The sequence below is a fragment of the Mus musculus genome, chromosome 7 (genome assembly GCF_000001635.26).
Source record: "Mus musculus strain C57BL/6J chromosome 7, GRCm38.p6 C57BL/6J".
NCBI classification, from domain to species: domain Eukaryota; kingdom Metazoa; phylum Chordata; class Mammalia; order Rodentia; family Muridae; genus Mus; species Mus musculus.
This window is the reverse complement of record NC_000073.6, coordinates 45,339,126-45,354,640: the sequence shown is the minus strand read 5'-3', so window position 1 is coordinate 45,354,640 and position 15,515 is coordinate 45,339,126. Positions and strand designations below refer to the sequence as shown.

Sequence of the window (15,515 nt, the reverse complement as noted above, 5' to 3'; positions counted from 1 at the left end):
TCCTTCTCAACTCTCATCCCTTATTAGTTTATTTATTTTATGTATGAGTGTCTATCTACAGGTACACCTGTATGCCAGAAGAAGGCATCAGATCTCATTACAGATGGTTGTGAGCCACCATGTGGTTGCTGGGAATTAAACTCAGGACCTCTGGAAGAGCAGCCAGTGCTTTTAACCACTGAGCCATCTCTCCAGCCCCCTCGTCCCTTATTTTTAATTTTTACAGTACTGGGGATCAAACCCCAGGGACTCATGCTATCACCAAGCCAGACATCCTAGCCCTTCACTGGGGGATTCTAGGCAGGAACTCTGCCTCCAAACCACACACCTTCAGCTCCACACTGGGAAATTCTCCTGTACATCTCCGGACTCTTTTTGCTTTTCCCTTTGAGACAGAAGCTTACTAAGTTGCCCACGCTGGCTTTGAACCGGCGATCCTTCTGACACAACCTCCCAAGTAGCTGAGACTACAAGGCTACATCACCAGGTCCAGCTTTATTAATTTTGTTTATTTGTATTTAAGAATATTTTAGTCAGGTGATAGTGCATACCTTTAATCCCAGCACTTGGGAGGCAGAGGTAGGTGGATCTCTGAGTTCGAGGCCAGCCTGGTTTACAGAGCAAGTTCCAGGACAGCCAAGAGTATACAGAGAAACTGTGTTTCAAATCGACAAATTCATACACAAATCTTGATCATATCCCCAAAACTTCCCATAAAACATCTCATTCCCAATTGCTTTCTTTTCTTCCTCCTCCTCTTCCTTTTCCTCTTCTTTTTGAGATGGTGCTTTTCATGGAGATCCACCTGCCTCCGCCTCCCTAGTGCTGGGATTAAAGGAGTGAGCCATCACTGTCCGGCCACAATTTCTTTTTTAAAATAACCCAGTGAGCTCAACTGTTGCTACCCCCAGAGCAGGCAGATCTGTTCCTGTGACTCCTAACCTCTATTCCTTTTCTGGCCTTTCCTGTGCTCACAGGTCCCTTCCTGGCAGTGCCCTGGAGCTCCGTTACTCCCAGGCACCAACCTTACCTTCTGGTGCCCCTCTGGATCCTTATGGGGCTGGCAGTGGCCGGGCAGGCAAGAGGGGCCGCTGGTCGGGGGCCAAGGATGAGTCTTCCAAGGTCAGTAGCCACCTCTAGGGCCTAGATAGAGAGGGATCGGATCGTGATGGGGAGGCAGCTGACTCTGCGCAGCACAGGGAGGATTCTGGGATGAAAAGCCCCGTCTCTCTGACTCCCTCTCTTCTCTCCTGACCTCCATCACCACCATCCACCTGCCTGCACGTCTGATCTCCTCCTATGATGTATATGGTGAGTACTGAAGATGGAGGAAGAGTGGCGAATTCCAGAAGGAGGCCAGGCAGAGAAGCTGGTTGGCTCTTGGGGAACTGGGAAGAAGGGAGGAGTCGTGGTGTGGGCGTGGCTTAAGGGCAGTTAGGAGCCAGTAAGAAACTGGTGCTGTGGAGAAAGCATGGTTAGTAAAACCCCTGGCCAGATGTAGTGACCTGTGCCTCTGGGCTCAGCTCTGGGGAGGTGCAGACAGGAGGACCTTTAAAGCCTGTGGTCAGCCTTGATAGTGAGCTACAGATTCAATGAGAGACGGTCTCAAAAAAATACAGTGGGGTTGGGCCCGTTGGCAAATGCTTTTAATCTCTATGTTCAAGCATCCTAGGCAGGTAGGTTTCTGTGAGTTCTAGGCCAGATAGGTCAAACAGCTAATACATATTTTTTTAAAGAAAAAAATGAGCCAGGCAGTGGTGGCACACTCCTTTAATCCCAGCACTCGGGAGGAAGAGGCAGGTGGATTTCTGAGTTTGAGGCCAGTCTGGTCTACAGAGTGAGTTCCAGGACATCCAGGGCTATACAGAGAAACCCTGTCTCGAAAAACTCAAAAAAAAAAAAAAAAAAAAGAAAAGAAAAGAAGAAAGAAAGAAAGAAAGAAAGGAAGGAAGGAAGGAAGGAAGGAAGGAAGGAAGGAAGAAAGAAAGAAGAGCGAAAAGAAAACAACTCATTATTGGGGATGCACCTGCCACAAAACACCTGTGGAGGTCAGAGGTCAACTCTGTGGACTCAGTTCTTTCTTTCTACCTTTAATGTGATCTGAGGATTGAACTAGGGCCACCAGCCTTGTGCAACAAGAATTTTACCCACTTAAGAGCTATCTCTTAAGTCCAGGAAAGAGTCCTGCTGAGAGAGACCCTAGGGACACAGTTCATCTAAACCTGGGCATAGGTGACACTCTGACTCCACCACCATAATGCAAAGATAAAGGAAGGGTCTAGCCTGGGAGAGCATTGTGGGATGCAGGTAAGGTCAGGAGTGTGGGCAAGGCCAGGGACCAACCTCAATCGCCACTTACAGGACAGGACTGGGATCGGTCTGCCCCTGCTGGGTCCATCCCACCCCCGTTCCCTGGAGAGCTGGATGGCTCAGATGAAGAGGAGGCCGAGGGGATGTTCGGGGCTGAGCTGCTGTCCCCCAGTGGGCAAGCTGATGTGCAGACGCTCGCTATCATGCTCCAGGAGCAATTGGAAGCCATCAACAAGGAAATCAAGTGAGTCCTAGCCCAAGCCTGCTCTGCTTTGCCCAAGCTGTCCCCACAGCCCCCAAACTCCTAAAAGTCAGCCGCACCCTTTCTCCAAGCCTGACTACTTCCCCTTTGCCCTCAAGCAGCTCTCCCAGAGCACAATCTGCAGCCACAGATCGCCTCTGTTGTCTGATCAGTGACCCTAAGCCAGCACCTATACCAAACAGTGTGTTCCACAATCACACTCCTCAACTCCACAGGAGAACTCAAGAAACCACGGCTCTACCTAACCATGTCCTAGAGCCTCCTGATACTGCAAGAATCTCAACAGAAGGTCCCCACAGCAACCCAAACCCCACAAATCTCACCCTCACACTGAAATCAAGAGCCTTGGTTTGGACTGGGAGTGTAGTTTACTTGGTAGAGCATTTACTTAGCCTCTGTGAAGCCCTGGATTCCAACTCTAGGGTGGAAAAGCAAAGAAGATAGGGAAAGAAAGAGAAGGGAAGGAAGGAAGGAAGGGAGGGAGGGAGGGAGGGAGGAAGGAAGGAAGGAAGGAAGGAAGGAAGGAAGGAAGGAAAAAAGCTAGAGATAAAGTGAAAGGAAAAACAAAGAACAGGAGGCAGGATGGATGGAAGGAAGAAAGGAAGGGGGAGGAAGGAAGGAAGGAAGGGAGGGAGGAAGGAAGGAAGGAAGGAGTTTCAGAGATGGCTCAGCAATTAAAGTGATCACTGTGTGATTTGGGGACTGGGGTTCAGGTCCTCTGGAACCCATATGAATGTCAGGAGGGCTAGCTGGCTCACCAGAAATGATAGCCTCTGGTGACAGGGTGGACTGCAGGAGGAAGCTGGCTGCCAGGGCTAGCCGTGTCAGCAAGCTCTGTGTCTGGCTGAGAAATGCCTGCTCAGTAAGCAGGGTAGAGAGAGGCTGATGAAGATTTTGTCAACCTCAGACCTCTGTGTGCGTTCAAATCCACACACTGCCCGTACACACGCAAAACACACACTTAACACAGGTGTAACCACACACACACACACACACACACACACACACACACACACGAGCACACACACACTCGCACAGATGCAAAAAACGCATGTAACACAGGCGAAACCACACACACACACATAAGGAGGAATGAAAGACTTAACTGTGCCTTCCACGAGTCTCTCTAGCTAACAGCGCTGTGTTCCTGGCAGCTTCGCCTGCCCTCCAGAAACCATCCGCATTGGCAGTTTCTCTTTTCGTGAATTCTTTCTGGGCCCCAGGAAACAAAAGGATCACGTTCTAACCGAGATTTTATCTACCCATCCTCCTGTGCTAGATGGAGCCATGACCTTCTAGACCACTCTAATTGGCCTTGATTTCACCCCAATCTTAGGATTCGCTCTTTTGGCTCTTGGAATGCTGTCTGTTCCTATAGTAATTTTACTGTCTTTAGAATTATAATTTGTTGTTTTGGGGGTTGAACCCAGGGCCTTGTGTACGCCAAGTGAGGCCTCGGCTGCTGTGTCACCAGCCCCTCACTGGGGGATCTTAGGCAGGTGCTCACACACCTAGGGCTTTACAGCGACCATTTGGTTAACATCTTCTAACTAAGAGGAATCACAACTATGCAGCCCAAAGCCTTCAGTGATTTCTTGAGACTCCCAGGATTTCTTGGCTCCCTTTGAGCCACTGAAGCTATGGATCTCTGGTCCACCAGAACATCCTTGGTCGCCTCACTCTCCCAGCCAGCCCCTCTTCCCCTCCCCAGCCTTCTGACCACTTGGGATCTCTGACTCCCTGTCCCCTCCACCTAGTCTTCTTTGTCCTCTTCCAGGCTAATTCAAGAAGAGAAAGAGACGACAGAGCAGCGTGCAGAAGAGCTGGAGAGCCGGGTGTCCAGTTCTGGCCTTGACTCGCTGGGCCGGTACCGAAGCAGCTGCTCACTGCCACCCTCCCTCACCACCTCCACCCTCGCCAGCCCCTCACCTCCCAGCTCTGGCCATTCCACCCCTCGTCTGGCACCCCCCAGTCCTGCCCGGGAGGGTACTGACAAGACCGTGAGTACTCTCTGTCACCCCAGCCCAGTGTAGGTGGGAGAGGTCAGAAACAGAACTTCCCACAGATAGCTACCAGAGCCTTGACACAATGAGCTCCAGAGTGTCCTCAGCTTTTCTCAAAAGATTGAAAGGACAATAGGGCTGGTTTCTGGAAACTTAATTAGTCAACTGTAGTCTACTTGAACTTGTGTGTGTGTGTGTGTGTGTGTGTGTGTGTGTGTTGATTCATGAACATGCTATAGCACCCCTGGTGGAGGTCAGAGGACAATTTCCAGCAGTTGGTTTTCTTCTAACAGGTATATCCTGGTGACTAAACTCAGGTTATCACACTTGGTAGCAAGTCCTTTACCCACTGAGCCACCTTGGCAAACCTACACGATTTGTTCTCATGTGTTATGTTTCTATATATATTTTTTTAAAGAACAGAGTCTTGGTGTATTCCCTAGGCTGCTGTGAAACTTGTGATGTCAGGCTAGCCCTCTTCCTCCCAGAGCCTCCGAAGTGTCTAACCTGGTCTACAGGCATGCACCACACCCAGCTACATGGACTCAAAATATTCCTGGGTGGTGGCTTAGATGGTAAAGGCACTTGCCACCAAGCTTGACAAGCTGACTTCAATCCCAGGGACCCACAGGGTAGAAGGAAAGGACTTATTTCTGATAATTGTTCTCTGGTCTACCACAAAGGTGTAGGACACACACACACACACACACACACACACACACACACACACACACAAATAAAATGTAATTAAATTTTTTTTGTTGTTTCCTTTGTTTTACTTTTTTGAGACAAGCTCTCACTCTGTAGCCCTAATTGTAGCCCTGGAATTCACTGTGGAAATCAGGCTGGCCTTGAACTCACAGAGATGTGCTTGTCTCTGCCTACTGAGTGCAGGATGTCTCCACAATGTCTGACACTATTTTTAAATTCACATACACTTGAGATCTATAATCTTTAAACAACCTTTGAGAACTTGGGTATGGTAACTCAACACCTGTCATCCCAGTGCTTGTGTGGCTGAGGCAGGAGGATTGCTGTGAGTTAGAGGCCAACTTGGGCTACATGGTGAAACCCTATTTCAAAATGATGAGGGAGAGGAGGCAAAAGAGTAGGAAGAAGAAGAGGAAGAGGAGGAGGAGGAGAATTCACCTTGGAGGAAGTCAAAATCATATGCAGTTGGGTTTTTTGTTTTATTCTGTAAATCTTGCTTTCTGGTTCCGAGTACCCGAGCCCCTTTAGCTTTCTTGGAGGCTACACCCATTCCACGTCTGCCGTCTGCTACAAAGGTGCTTCCTGGACAGGCTTTTGCCCCATTCGCTCTAGGCTACCTACCTTCAATCAGTACCCTAGCGAGAGACAGTTCAGACACCCTCTCATACCCCACAAGTAACATCCCCGCCATGATCTTCAAGCCAGTTCTGCATCTGTCTCTGTCCCCAGAACCATGTCTCTAAGGAGGAAGCTGGAGTCCCACGAGGGGAGGGTCCAGCCGTTCCAGGAGACACCCCACCACCCACGCCCCGCTCTGCCCGTCTTGAGAGGATGGCCCAGGCTTTGGCGCTGCAAGCAGGGTCACCGGAAGATGGAGCACCTCCCCGGGGAAGGTAGGCAGAAATGTTGGTCGAGAATGGGGGAGGGACAAAGACTTTAGTGGTGGGGGACAGCATGCATTCCAGGGTCTGCCCTGTGTCTCTAGTGAGAGCACCCCAGATTCCCTTCACAAAGCCCCCAAGAGGAAGAGCATCAAGTCGTCCATAGGCCGGCTCTTCGGCAAGAAAGAGAAGGGCCGGATGGGACCCCCAGGCCGGGAGAGTGTTTCTCTGGGTGAGTACTATAATGTCAACCCTCTCCTCCTCTCTCCCCTCCTCCCTCTCCTCTTCCCTGTCTGCCTTCCTTCCTCTCCTCCTGCCTTCTCATTTGCTAGAAATTGATTTCTGTCTTCATTAGGTAAGGCTTCTTCTACTAAAATTGCAATTATATATTATAATTCTCTGTGTGTTCTCAGTGTGTGCACATGGAGGTTTGAGGACAGCATCAGGAAGTCTGTTTTTTTTTTTTTTTTCCCCTTCTGGTTTTGCTTATGTAGCTCTGGCTGTCCCAGGATTCTCTTTGTAGGCCAGGCTAGCCTCAAGCCCTCTCCAGTGTGTGGGAATGTCCACACACAGAATGTCCACTACAGAGTGTGAGCCGCCCGCATCCCCTTGACCTAAGACTTCACTAACTTTGATGCTTCTCTGCCACCAGCCGGGACACCCTCAGATGAGACACTGGCCACTGACCCTCTGGGGCTAGCCAAGCTGACTGGTCCAGGAGATAAGGACAGGAGGAACAAGAGGAAGTGAGTGTCCACAGGGTTTGGGGTGAGACTACCGGTGGCTGGCCATAACCTGTGACCCCTTGCTTTCCAGGGAATCTAGGAACACCTTTCTTTATGGCTTTGCTGTCTGGGTGGGGAAGGTGGGTTTATAGGGCATCATGTCTTGCATTCTTGTCCTTCAAAGATGGACCTGTGTGAGGCCCATAAGAAGGGTTCCCAGTTCCTGTCTACCTTCTCTGCTAGGCACGAACTTCTGGAAGAGGCCTGTCGCCAGGGCCTGCCTTTTGCTGCCTGGGATGGACCCACCGTGGTCTCCTGGCTGGAGGTATTCTGACATTGAAATGACCCTACTGTAGAGTCATTAATCCAACCCCCCACATAAGCTTTTGGTTTTGTTTTGTAATTAACTAAGAGTTTCCCTCTGAGGCTACACTCAAACTCATCGCAATCCTCTTTCTTACCTCAGCCTCTTGAATGCTGGGATTACAAACCTGAGCCACGCATTTCATCCACAGCTCTCTGACAGCTGGGCTAGACGTGGTGTGGGTGGGGAGGTCAGGACCCAAGGCTCTGAGGGAAACCACTTCCTCTTCCTCCCACCCCTGCCCATTCCACCTGTCTCTCCTGGTCTCTCCCTGTCTCTGCTGACTTGTGTCTGTCTTTCCATCTGTCCTGTCCGTACTCATCCCTCGTTTTCTCCCACGTGCCTCTGTCTTGCCGCATCTGTTTCTTTGCCTGAGAACTTTCTCCATCTGTCTCCCCCCCTTCTATCCCTCCCGCGGACTCCTCCACATTCTCGCCTTCCGGTGACCTCAGCTCTGGGTGGGCATGCCGGCGTGGTACGTGGCCGCCTGCCGGGCCAATGTCAAGAGCGGCGCCATCATGGCCAACCTGTCAGACACGGAGATCCAGAGGGAGATCGGCATCAGCAATCCACTGCACAGGCTCAAGCTACGCCTCGCCATTCAGGAGATGGTGTCGCTCACATCACCCTCGGCTCCTGCCTCCTCACGCACTGTGAGTGCCCGCCAATCCACACCCCGCTGCCCGGCCCCGCCCTGCCCCTTGCTGGCAGACCACCAATCCTGGCTCCATATGTCCTGGGTGGGTTACAAGAGTTCCTTTTTCAGGGGACATCTCTTTCAGGGACTCGTTTGGCTTCTTACGCCCCCCCCCCCCCCCAGCCAAGACTCCCATTCTGGAATTTTCACCATTTCCAAAAGACTGTCCAAATCCACCGGTTTTTCTTTTTCATTTCTTTTGCGATGAGATCTCACTTATGTAGGGCTGGCTGGCCTGGAATTCACTATGTGGAACAGGCTGGGCTTGAACTCACAGAGATCCACCTTCCTCTGCCTCCTGAGCCAGTCCCACCATGCCTAGACCCAGTTTTTTTCTTAAGAAGTTTCAAACACGCAGACAGGTATTGGTACCTGTGTCAGAGGCAGTGGGATGGCAAGTTGGAAACCAGCCTGGGCTACTGGGCTATTTGGTGAGACCTTGCCTCATGCTAAAAAACGAAAAGAGAGGTCATGCAAGATGGGTGGCTCAGTGGGTGAAGGTTCTGGCCACCAAGCCTGACACCTGAGGTCAATTCCTGGGGAAGAAGAAAGTCAATTCCTATGATTGTGTCCTCTGACCGCCATAGAGTGCCATGTCACATACACATAAAATAAGCAAAGATTCGTTTAAACATTTATAACCTGAAGAGTGCTCAGTGCTATATATAGCACTGGCTTAGCAAGCTTGGGTTGGAGGTTCAATTTTTAAAAAAATATTCTATATTTTATGTATGTGAGTACACTGTCACTGTCTTCAGACACACACCAGGAGAGGGCATCAGAATCCCAGTACAGATGGTTGTGAGCCACCATGTGGTTGCTGGAAATTGAACACAGGACCTCTGAAAGAGCAGTCAGTGCTCTTAACCACTGAGCCATCTCTCCGGCCCTGGAGGTTCAATCTTGACTTGGGTACTAAAAAGACAGAGAAGAGAATTCCACATAGATATGCCTAATTTTATTGTAAATCCTCTGTCCCATGTAGCTGCCTGTTTGCCTCTTGGGTTCTTTTTGTTTGTTTGTTTGCTTGGTTTGGTTTTGTTTTGTTTTTCTCTCTGTCCTGGAACTTGTTCTACAGATCAAGCTGGCCTTGAATTCACAGAGATCCACATGCCTCTGCCTCCCGAGTGCTGAGAAAGGCATGCACCCCCACTGCCTTTCTTCTCTTGGGTTCTTGAGTGTAATTTAAGGACAAGACAAGAAAGGTCATCCCTTGAAATGCCCTTAGCAGACGTCTTTTCCTCCTTTGGGCCTCCACAATCTTGGCTCACACAGTGTTGCTATTATTGTTCATTTCATCTGCTCGTCTATCCATATGCAGTTCTCCCAAAATGTTATTGAAATAAGGTCTTCCTTTGAGACTCACCCAGGCTGGCCTGGAACCTATTGTGAGCCTCTTGTCGCAGACCTGGAGAGTGGAGGCCCTAGCTCCTGGAGAATTCCAGACAATGGCAATGCTGAGTGAGCCCATACATAGTCTCCTTACTTTGAGACAGTCTCTCCCTATGTAGCTCTGACTTGTCTTGCTCTTGCAGCCCTGCCTCTGCCTCCCTAGTGCTGGGATTAAGGCCTGCCCCACCATGCTAGGCTCCCAGGGTTACATATGTTCACTGTGTGCTCCGGCACGGTTTCCAGCACTCATCAGGAGCCGAATGGTCTCACTCTATACAGATTTTCATGATCCGTAGGCCAGGTATCGGCAGGGGTCACCCGGCACAGGGTGGCAAACCTCTTCCTGATGGCACACTCCCTCCCTTTGCTGCATCTGCTATCACCTTCTTGGTCCTCACTGTGCATGACACCAGAGAGGTGGCATTAAAGACCCCCCCAAAAAAAGAACCCAAATTCCTCTTTAGAATTTTATGTGTATGAATGTTTTACCTGCATGGATGAGTAGGAGAATGCCTGGTGCCCCTGGAGGTCAGAAGAGAAGAGGCCATTAGATCCTCTGGCAGTGAAGATTCAGATGGCTGTGAACTGTCGTGTGTGTGTGTGTGTGTGTGTGTGTGTGTGTGTGTCTGTGTGTGTGTGTGTGTGTGTGTGTGTGTGTGTGCTGGGAACCAAACCTGGAGCCTCTGAAAGAGCAACATATGGTTTTAAAAATTATATATATATATATATATATATATATATATATATATATATATATATATATTTGGTTTTTCAAGACAGGGTTTCTCTGTATGTGTAGACCAGGCTCTGGCCTGGAACCCATTCTATAGACCAGGCTGACCCACCTGCCTCTGCCTTCCAAGTGCTGGGATTAAAGTCTTGTGCCACCACTGCCCAGTGCAACACATGTTCTTCTCCCCCCCCCCCCTTTTTCTTCTCCCTCTTGCTCCGGCCCCACTCGCTCCGGCCCATAGATTTTTTTATTTGTTTCTCATTATGGATGGTTGTGAGCCACCATGTGGTTGCTGGGATTTCAACTCATGACCTCTGGAAGAGCAGTCAGTTCTCTTAACCGCTGAGCCATCTCTCCGGCACTGAAAGGTTTTATTTTTTTATGATTAAACTTTTATGAATAAATTTATATTTATAAATTTATAAATAAATAAATTTTGTGCACGTGTGTGAGTGTGTGTATGTGTGTCCACCGTAGAGCATGTGTGAAGGCTAGCAGTCTCCTTCCGCCGTGTGGGATAGAATTCAGGCTATCAGGCTTGGTGGCAAGCACCTTTACCTGCTGAGCCATCTTGCTGGACCTTTCCAATGCTTATGCCTCAGCATGGACGATGCCAAAGACAGGGTCATTTCTTTCCTCTGTCAGTCGTCTTTGAAACCCCAGACAGAATGGGCATAAGCGGATGAGTTAGAGGGGGCGATTAGGAAACCATCTGTATTCTGTGTCATCTGCCATTCCTTGACTCCCTGCGCCCTTCAGCCCACAGGAAACGTGTGGATGACACACGAGGAGATGGAGTCTCTGACGGCAGCTACAAAACCCGTGAGTGCCTCCTGCTGGTGGCCTTGGGGGTGGCACTATTCCTACTGGGTGTGGGGGCCGGGAGGAGTCTGTCTGTCCGTGCATCGTCTGTCCCTTCCGTTCTCCTCTGCCTGTCCCCTTAACCCACCCCTTCTCTCCCCCTCTTCCCACTAACGGGTCAGGAGACCAAGGAGATCAGCTGGGAGCAGGTAGGGGTGCAGGGAGGGCTGGGCGCATGAGCAGGTTGTGCACGCTGCATGGTCTTTCTGTTTCTCTGCGCCCCACCCCTCGTCTGAACATTCTAAGTCCCTGCCCCGGAGGGGAAGGCTGCAGCGTGGAGCTCAGCTGTTCCTAGTTCTTGTGTTCATAGTGACTTAGTGTGTGTTGTGGGGGGTGGGGGGGACAACAAAGTGGAGGCCCTCAGTGTCTACCTCCAGCCTGGTGCACGGGCTATCATTCCATGCCTGTGGGTTGCTCGGAAGCTGGGGACTGTGGGATTGCTGAAGCCAGAAGGAACTGCCCGGTGATGTGAGGGTCTGCATTGAGAGATTGGGGAAGAGGGCTGCCTGCACCATTCAGGGGCTTGGCACAGTGTCAGCTGTGCTAGTTATGGTGGCCTCGAGGTGGGCCAGGCCAGTGCGAGGTGGGGAAGACACAATACACCGTGGCCTGGAGAAGAGAGACACAGGGTGCCTGACTTGAGCTTGCCAGGGGTGGAGGCACCCAGTTGAGCTTTGGTCTGTTTCCTTGCCCTAAAACTGCAAAAGGCTTGTCTCATAGCCATATCCTATACAGGACTGTTTGAACTAGTATTTTCCGTGTAGTGCAGCAGTGATGTCTGTGGGTGGCAAGAGAGCCACGCTGAAGCCCTGACGTTCTGGGTGTAGTCATGTTTGGGCGGAGTGGATGCGGACCTTCAGGGCTGGGGGTGGGGGCAGCTGGTGGAGCCCTTGCCTAGAATAGAGTCTTAGGTTCCAGCACCAGCCTGGAATATGGGGTACACATCTGTAACCCAGCACCCAAAAGGGTGGAGGCAGGGGGATCTAGAGTCGAAGGTCATTCTCAGCTTCACCCGAAGTTTGAAGCTAGCCTGGGCTACATGAGACCCTCATCTGGTCCAGCGTTCCCAGTGGTGGGGCCAGATTGTTCTGTGGTGGGGAGAGAACTAATTGGGATGGGGGCTGAATTATATCCTTTCCCTATACATATGGGAAGGGACAAGAGGGCCTGACCCCTTCCCTCACCTGCCCATGGCCCCAGATCCTGGCATATGGCGACATGAACCACGAGTGGGTGGGGAACGACTGGCTGCCCAGCCTTGGGCTGCCCCAGTACCGAAGCTACTTCATGGAGTCGCTAGTTGATGCGCGGATGTTGGACCATTTGAACAAGAAGGAACTGCGAGGCCAACTCAAGATGGTGGACAGCTTCCACAGGTGGGGGCTGCCTGGCCAATGAGAACAGCCCAAGGGGAAGAAGTCACACCCCTAGAGAGGCTTTGACCAATAGGAAGTCCCATCAAATTTTCTCTTGGTGCGCCTTGAACCAAAGATGGGTGGTTCATAGAAAAACCGATATCTGATGTGGTCCTGGTGATCTGCTACTGGGGGAGGCCGGAGGACTGCAAGTTTGAGGTTAGCTTGGGCTACAGAGTGAGTTTTAGTCCAGGAAGCGTTAAAAGATCTTGGAGAGAGAGGGAGACAGAGAGAGAAACAGTAACCAGTAGGCACTGGGGATTTGTGCCTTTGCCTAGTATGGATAACACACACACACACAGACACACAGACACACACAGACACACACAGACACACACACACACACACAGACACACACACACACACACACACACACACACACACACACACTCCCGGGAGGGAGGAAGGGAGGGAGGAAAGGAGGGAGGGAGGGAGTTCTATAAGAACAACAATAGTGGCCATGGGAAGACTCCTAGGTGATTCAGTTTCTCCCACTGCTCAGGGTTAGTCTGCACTATGGTATTATGTGCCTGAAGCGGCTCAACTATGACCGGAAGGACCTGGAGCGGAGGAGGGAAGAAAGCCAGACCCAAATCAGAGGTGAGGTCCCCCGGGGGCCATGTGGACGTGGAGAGACAAACTGGAAGATGGAAAGCCTGAGAAACCAAGAACTACTGGAAACAGGGTGGAACCACCCTGGGGGCGTGGCTAGATAATAAACTGAGTGTGATGTTATGTAGACTAGCTGGGCATGGCCACTGGGGCGCGCTATCACGCAAGGGGTGGAGCCGGAAATAGGGGCTTGGCTAAGAGAGAATATGAACCTGTTCTCTAGGAGGCGCTGTTCCCAGAAATATTGAGTAGAACCAGTGTGGAGAGTAGCTAGGGAGGGAAAAGGGAGTAACAAGCCTAGTTGGCCAGAAGATGAGGGATGGAGCCAGCATAGAGATTTAGCTAGGCATGGAAATGAGGGTGGAGTTAGGCCAATTTGGCAAGGCTGGCCGCTGGGAGGTGCACAGTTAAGAGTCCCTTTCTTCTCCAGACGTGATGGTGTGGTCCAACGAACGGGTCATGGGTTGGGTGTCTGGTCTTGGCCTGAAGGAATTTGCTACGAATCTCACGGAGAGTGGGGTGCACGGCGCACTGTTGGCTCTGGATGAAACCTTCGACTACTCCGATCTGGCCTTGCTTCTACAGATACCTACGCAGAATGCACAAGTGAGCTTTGGCTGGTCCTCAAACATGCTGGGCACCCCCACCTGTATGCTCCAACTAACCTCTTTCCCCTTTTCTTTTCCAGGCTCGGCAACTGCTGGAGAAAGAATTCAGTAACCTCATCTCCTTAGGCACAGACAGACGGCTGGATGAGGTGGGCGTGGCAATGAGGTCTAGTTTCCCAAGTTGCACTTACAGATCAGCGCTGAAGGGGTGGGGCTTGGCATTGCCAACCAATTGTGATTGGATGCTGAATTTAGCGAGGGTCACGATTAATGGGAACTTGTGCCCGCCTCCCTCACCTTGGCTCCTCTTGTACATCTAGGACAGTGCCAAGTCCTTCAGCCGCTCCCCATCCTGGAGGAAGATGTTCCGCGAGAAGGACCTCCGGGGTGTAACCCCCGATTCAGCCGAGATGTTACCCCCCAACTTTCGCTCAGCTGCCGCAGGAGCCCTAGGCTCTCCCGGGCTTCCTCTCCGCAAACTGCAGCCTGAAGGTAAGGGACTCTTAAAAGTAACAGTCCAGATCTTGTTCACCTTCCATCTATCTGGTCTAGCCTACCTGCCTGGGCTACAGGAGAGTTCAAGACAGTCAGGGCTGCTTAGTGAGATTGCTTCCAAAAGTAAAAAGAAGGCTGGACATGTAGCTCACTGGTGAAGGAACCGCCTAGAATCCCACAATGAGAAACTGTGGGTGTGTGGCTCAGTGGAGGGCTTTTGACTAGCAATTCCGTGGCCAATCTCCAGTATTGGGGGATTTCTTGGGGGAGACTAGGGTAGTTCCAGGTTAAAGCGCTGTTACTCTCTCCAGGCCAGACTTCTGGGAGTTCGCGAGCAGATGGTGTTTCGGTCCGGACTTACTCCTGCTAGTGTGCACCTCCAGGTGAGTACTCTGCTAGGTGATTTTGGGGGGTTCAGGGTGGTACAACGGGAACGCGGGATGGCGTGCCAGATGGTTCCCACTCTGTGAACTGTCTGACCTCAATGAAAGTGACCTCATTCTCACTCCTATGAAGACCCCTCCGAAGGCTGGGCCGTTTTCCCTCCTTTCCAGAGCATTGTCTAGCAGGAGACCGCCGTGAGGGAGCTCGCCCTACGGACTGCACCACCTATACATACCAGCCGGGTGTGCGTGTTCCCGCCTCCCAAATGGACTGGGCCTGGACCAAACCATAAGAAATGGACTGAAAGGGGGCAGCCGAAGAAGAGGACAGGAAGAAATCCCACCCCAAACTTCCGTCTCCCTTTTCTCAACTTTGTAATTTATTGATGATCCGTTTCGAATGGGAGTCAGGCGCCCTGCACCTGCGGAAAGGGGGCGGGGCTTCCCTCTCGGGCCGCATGCGGGGAGATGCCACCCCTCCCCTTTCTATTGCCCAGTCGCGGGGCCCAAGTCTTCCTTCTCCGTCCGCTAGGAGGGGAGGGGAGACTCGCTGCTACAAGCCTCGCCCCATTCCCCAGCCCCGTGCCACTCAGTCCTGCCCCGCTGCGTCTTGTCGCCAGTCCTCCGGGTCATCTGCAAGCGGGGTTCCCTGACCCTCCCCCCTGTCTCGTGTTCCCCGGGGCCTCCCCGCCCCCGTGCTATGGCGGTGTCTGTGCCCAAGGGTCAGGGACGCAGCACTGCGTTCCCATTTCCCCTCTGGCTCCGGGGTTTGCATGGGAAAATCCCTCTGTCAACTATGCCGCTGGCGATGTGGCTGGGGAGAGGACGGACAATGGGGGAGCCCCCACCCCGACTCGGCCTCTTGGCTCCAGGCGTTACTCAGTGATCACGGGTAAAGACCTACTGTTTCAAAAGCTCTGGTGGTGACCAGCCTTTTTTTGAGACAGGGTCTCACTTTGTAGTCCTGGCTGGCCTGGAACTCAATGTAGACTAGGCTAGCCTCGAATTTACAGAGATCCGCCTGCCTCTGACTCTGCACTGAGATTAAAGGTGTGTGCCACCA

At 51.6% G+C, this 15,515-nt stretch overlaps 1 protein-coding gene across 5 annotated transcripts in view; it reads left to right on the top strand.

Annotated features, from left to right (window-relative positions):
- The window catches only part of Ppfia3 (protein tyrosine phosphatase, receptor type, f polypeptide (PTPRF), interacting protein (liprin), alpha 3), a 27,894-nt gene extending 12,379 nt beyond the window's left edge, over positions 1-15,515 (top strand). The window contains exons 14-30 of one of the 5 annotated variants that reach the window (NM_029741.2): positions 978-1,122; positions 2,367-2,554; positions 4,350-4,572; positions 6,016-6,179; positions 6,272-6,399; positions 6,820-6,913; positions 7,136-7,217; positions 7,709-7,909; positions 10,838-10,900; positions 11,062-11,088; positions 12,140-12,315; positions 12,857-12,954; positions 13,397-13,572; positions 13,655-13,723; positions 13,895-14,066; positions 14,381-14,452; positions 14,624-15,515. In NM_029741.2, coding sequence (NP_084017.2) covers positions 978-1,122; positions 2,367-2,554; positions 4,350-4,572; positions 6,016-6,179; positions 6,272-6,399; positions 6,820-6,913; positions 7,136-7,217; positions 7,709-7,909; positions 10,838-10,900; positions 11,062-11,088; positions 12,140-12,315; positions 12,857-12,954; positions 13,397-13,572; positions 13,655-13,723; positions 13,895-14,066; positions 14,381-14,439 — 2,065 coding nt within the window. In that variant the 3' untranslated portion in view covers positions 14,440-14,452; positions 14,624-15,515. Of the gene's footprint in view, positions 1-977; positions 1,123-1,157; positions 1,312-2,366; positions 2,555-4,349; positions 4,573-6,015; positions 6,180-6,271; positions 6,400-6,819; positions 6,914-7,135; positions 7,218-7,708; positions 7,910-10,837; positions 10,901-11,061; positions 11,089-12,139; positions 12,316-12,856; positions 12,955-13,396; positions 13,573-13,654; positions 13,724-13,894; positions 14,067-14,380; positions 14,453-14,585 lie in introns of those variants that run through there. The other 4 variants (XM_006541273.1, XM_011250912.3, XM_011250915.3 and 1 more) reach the window with 4 other exon arrangements.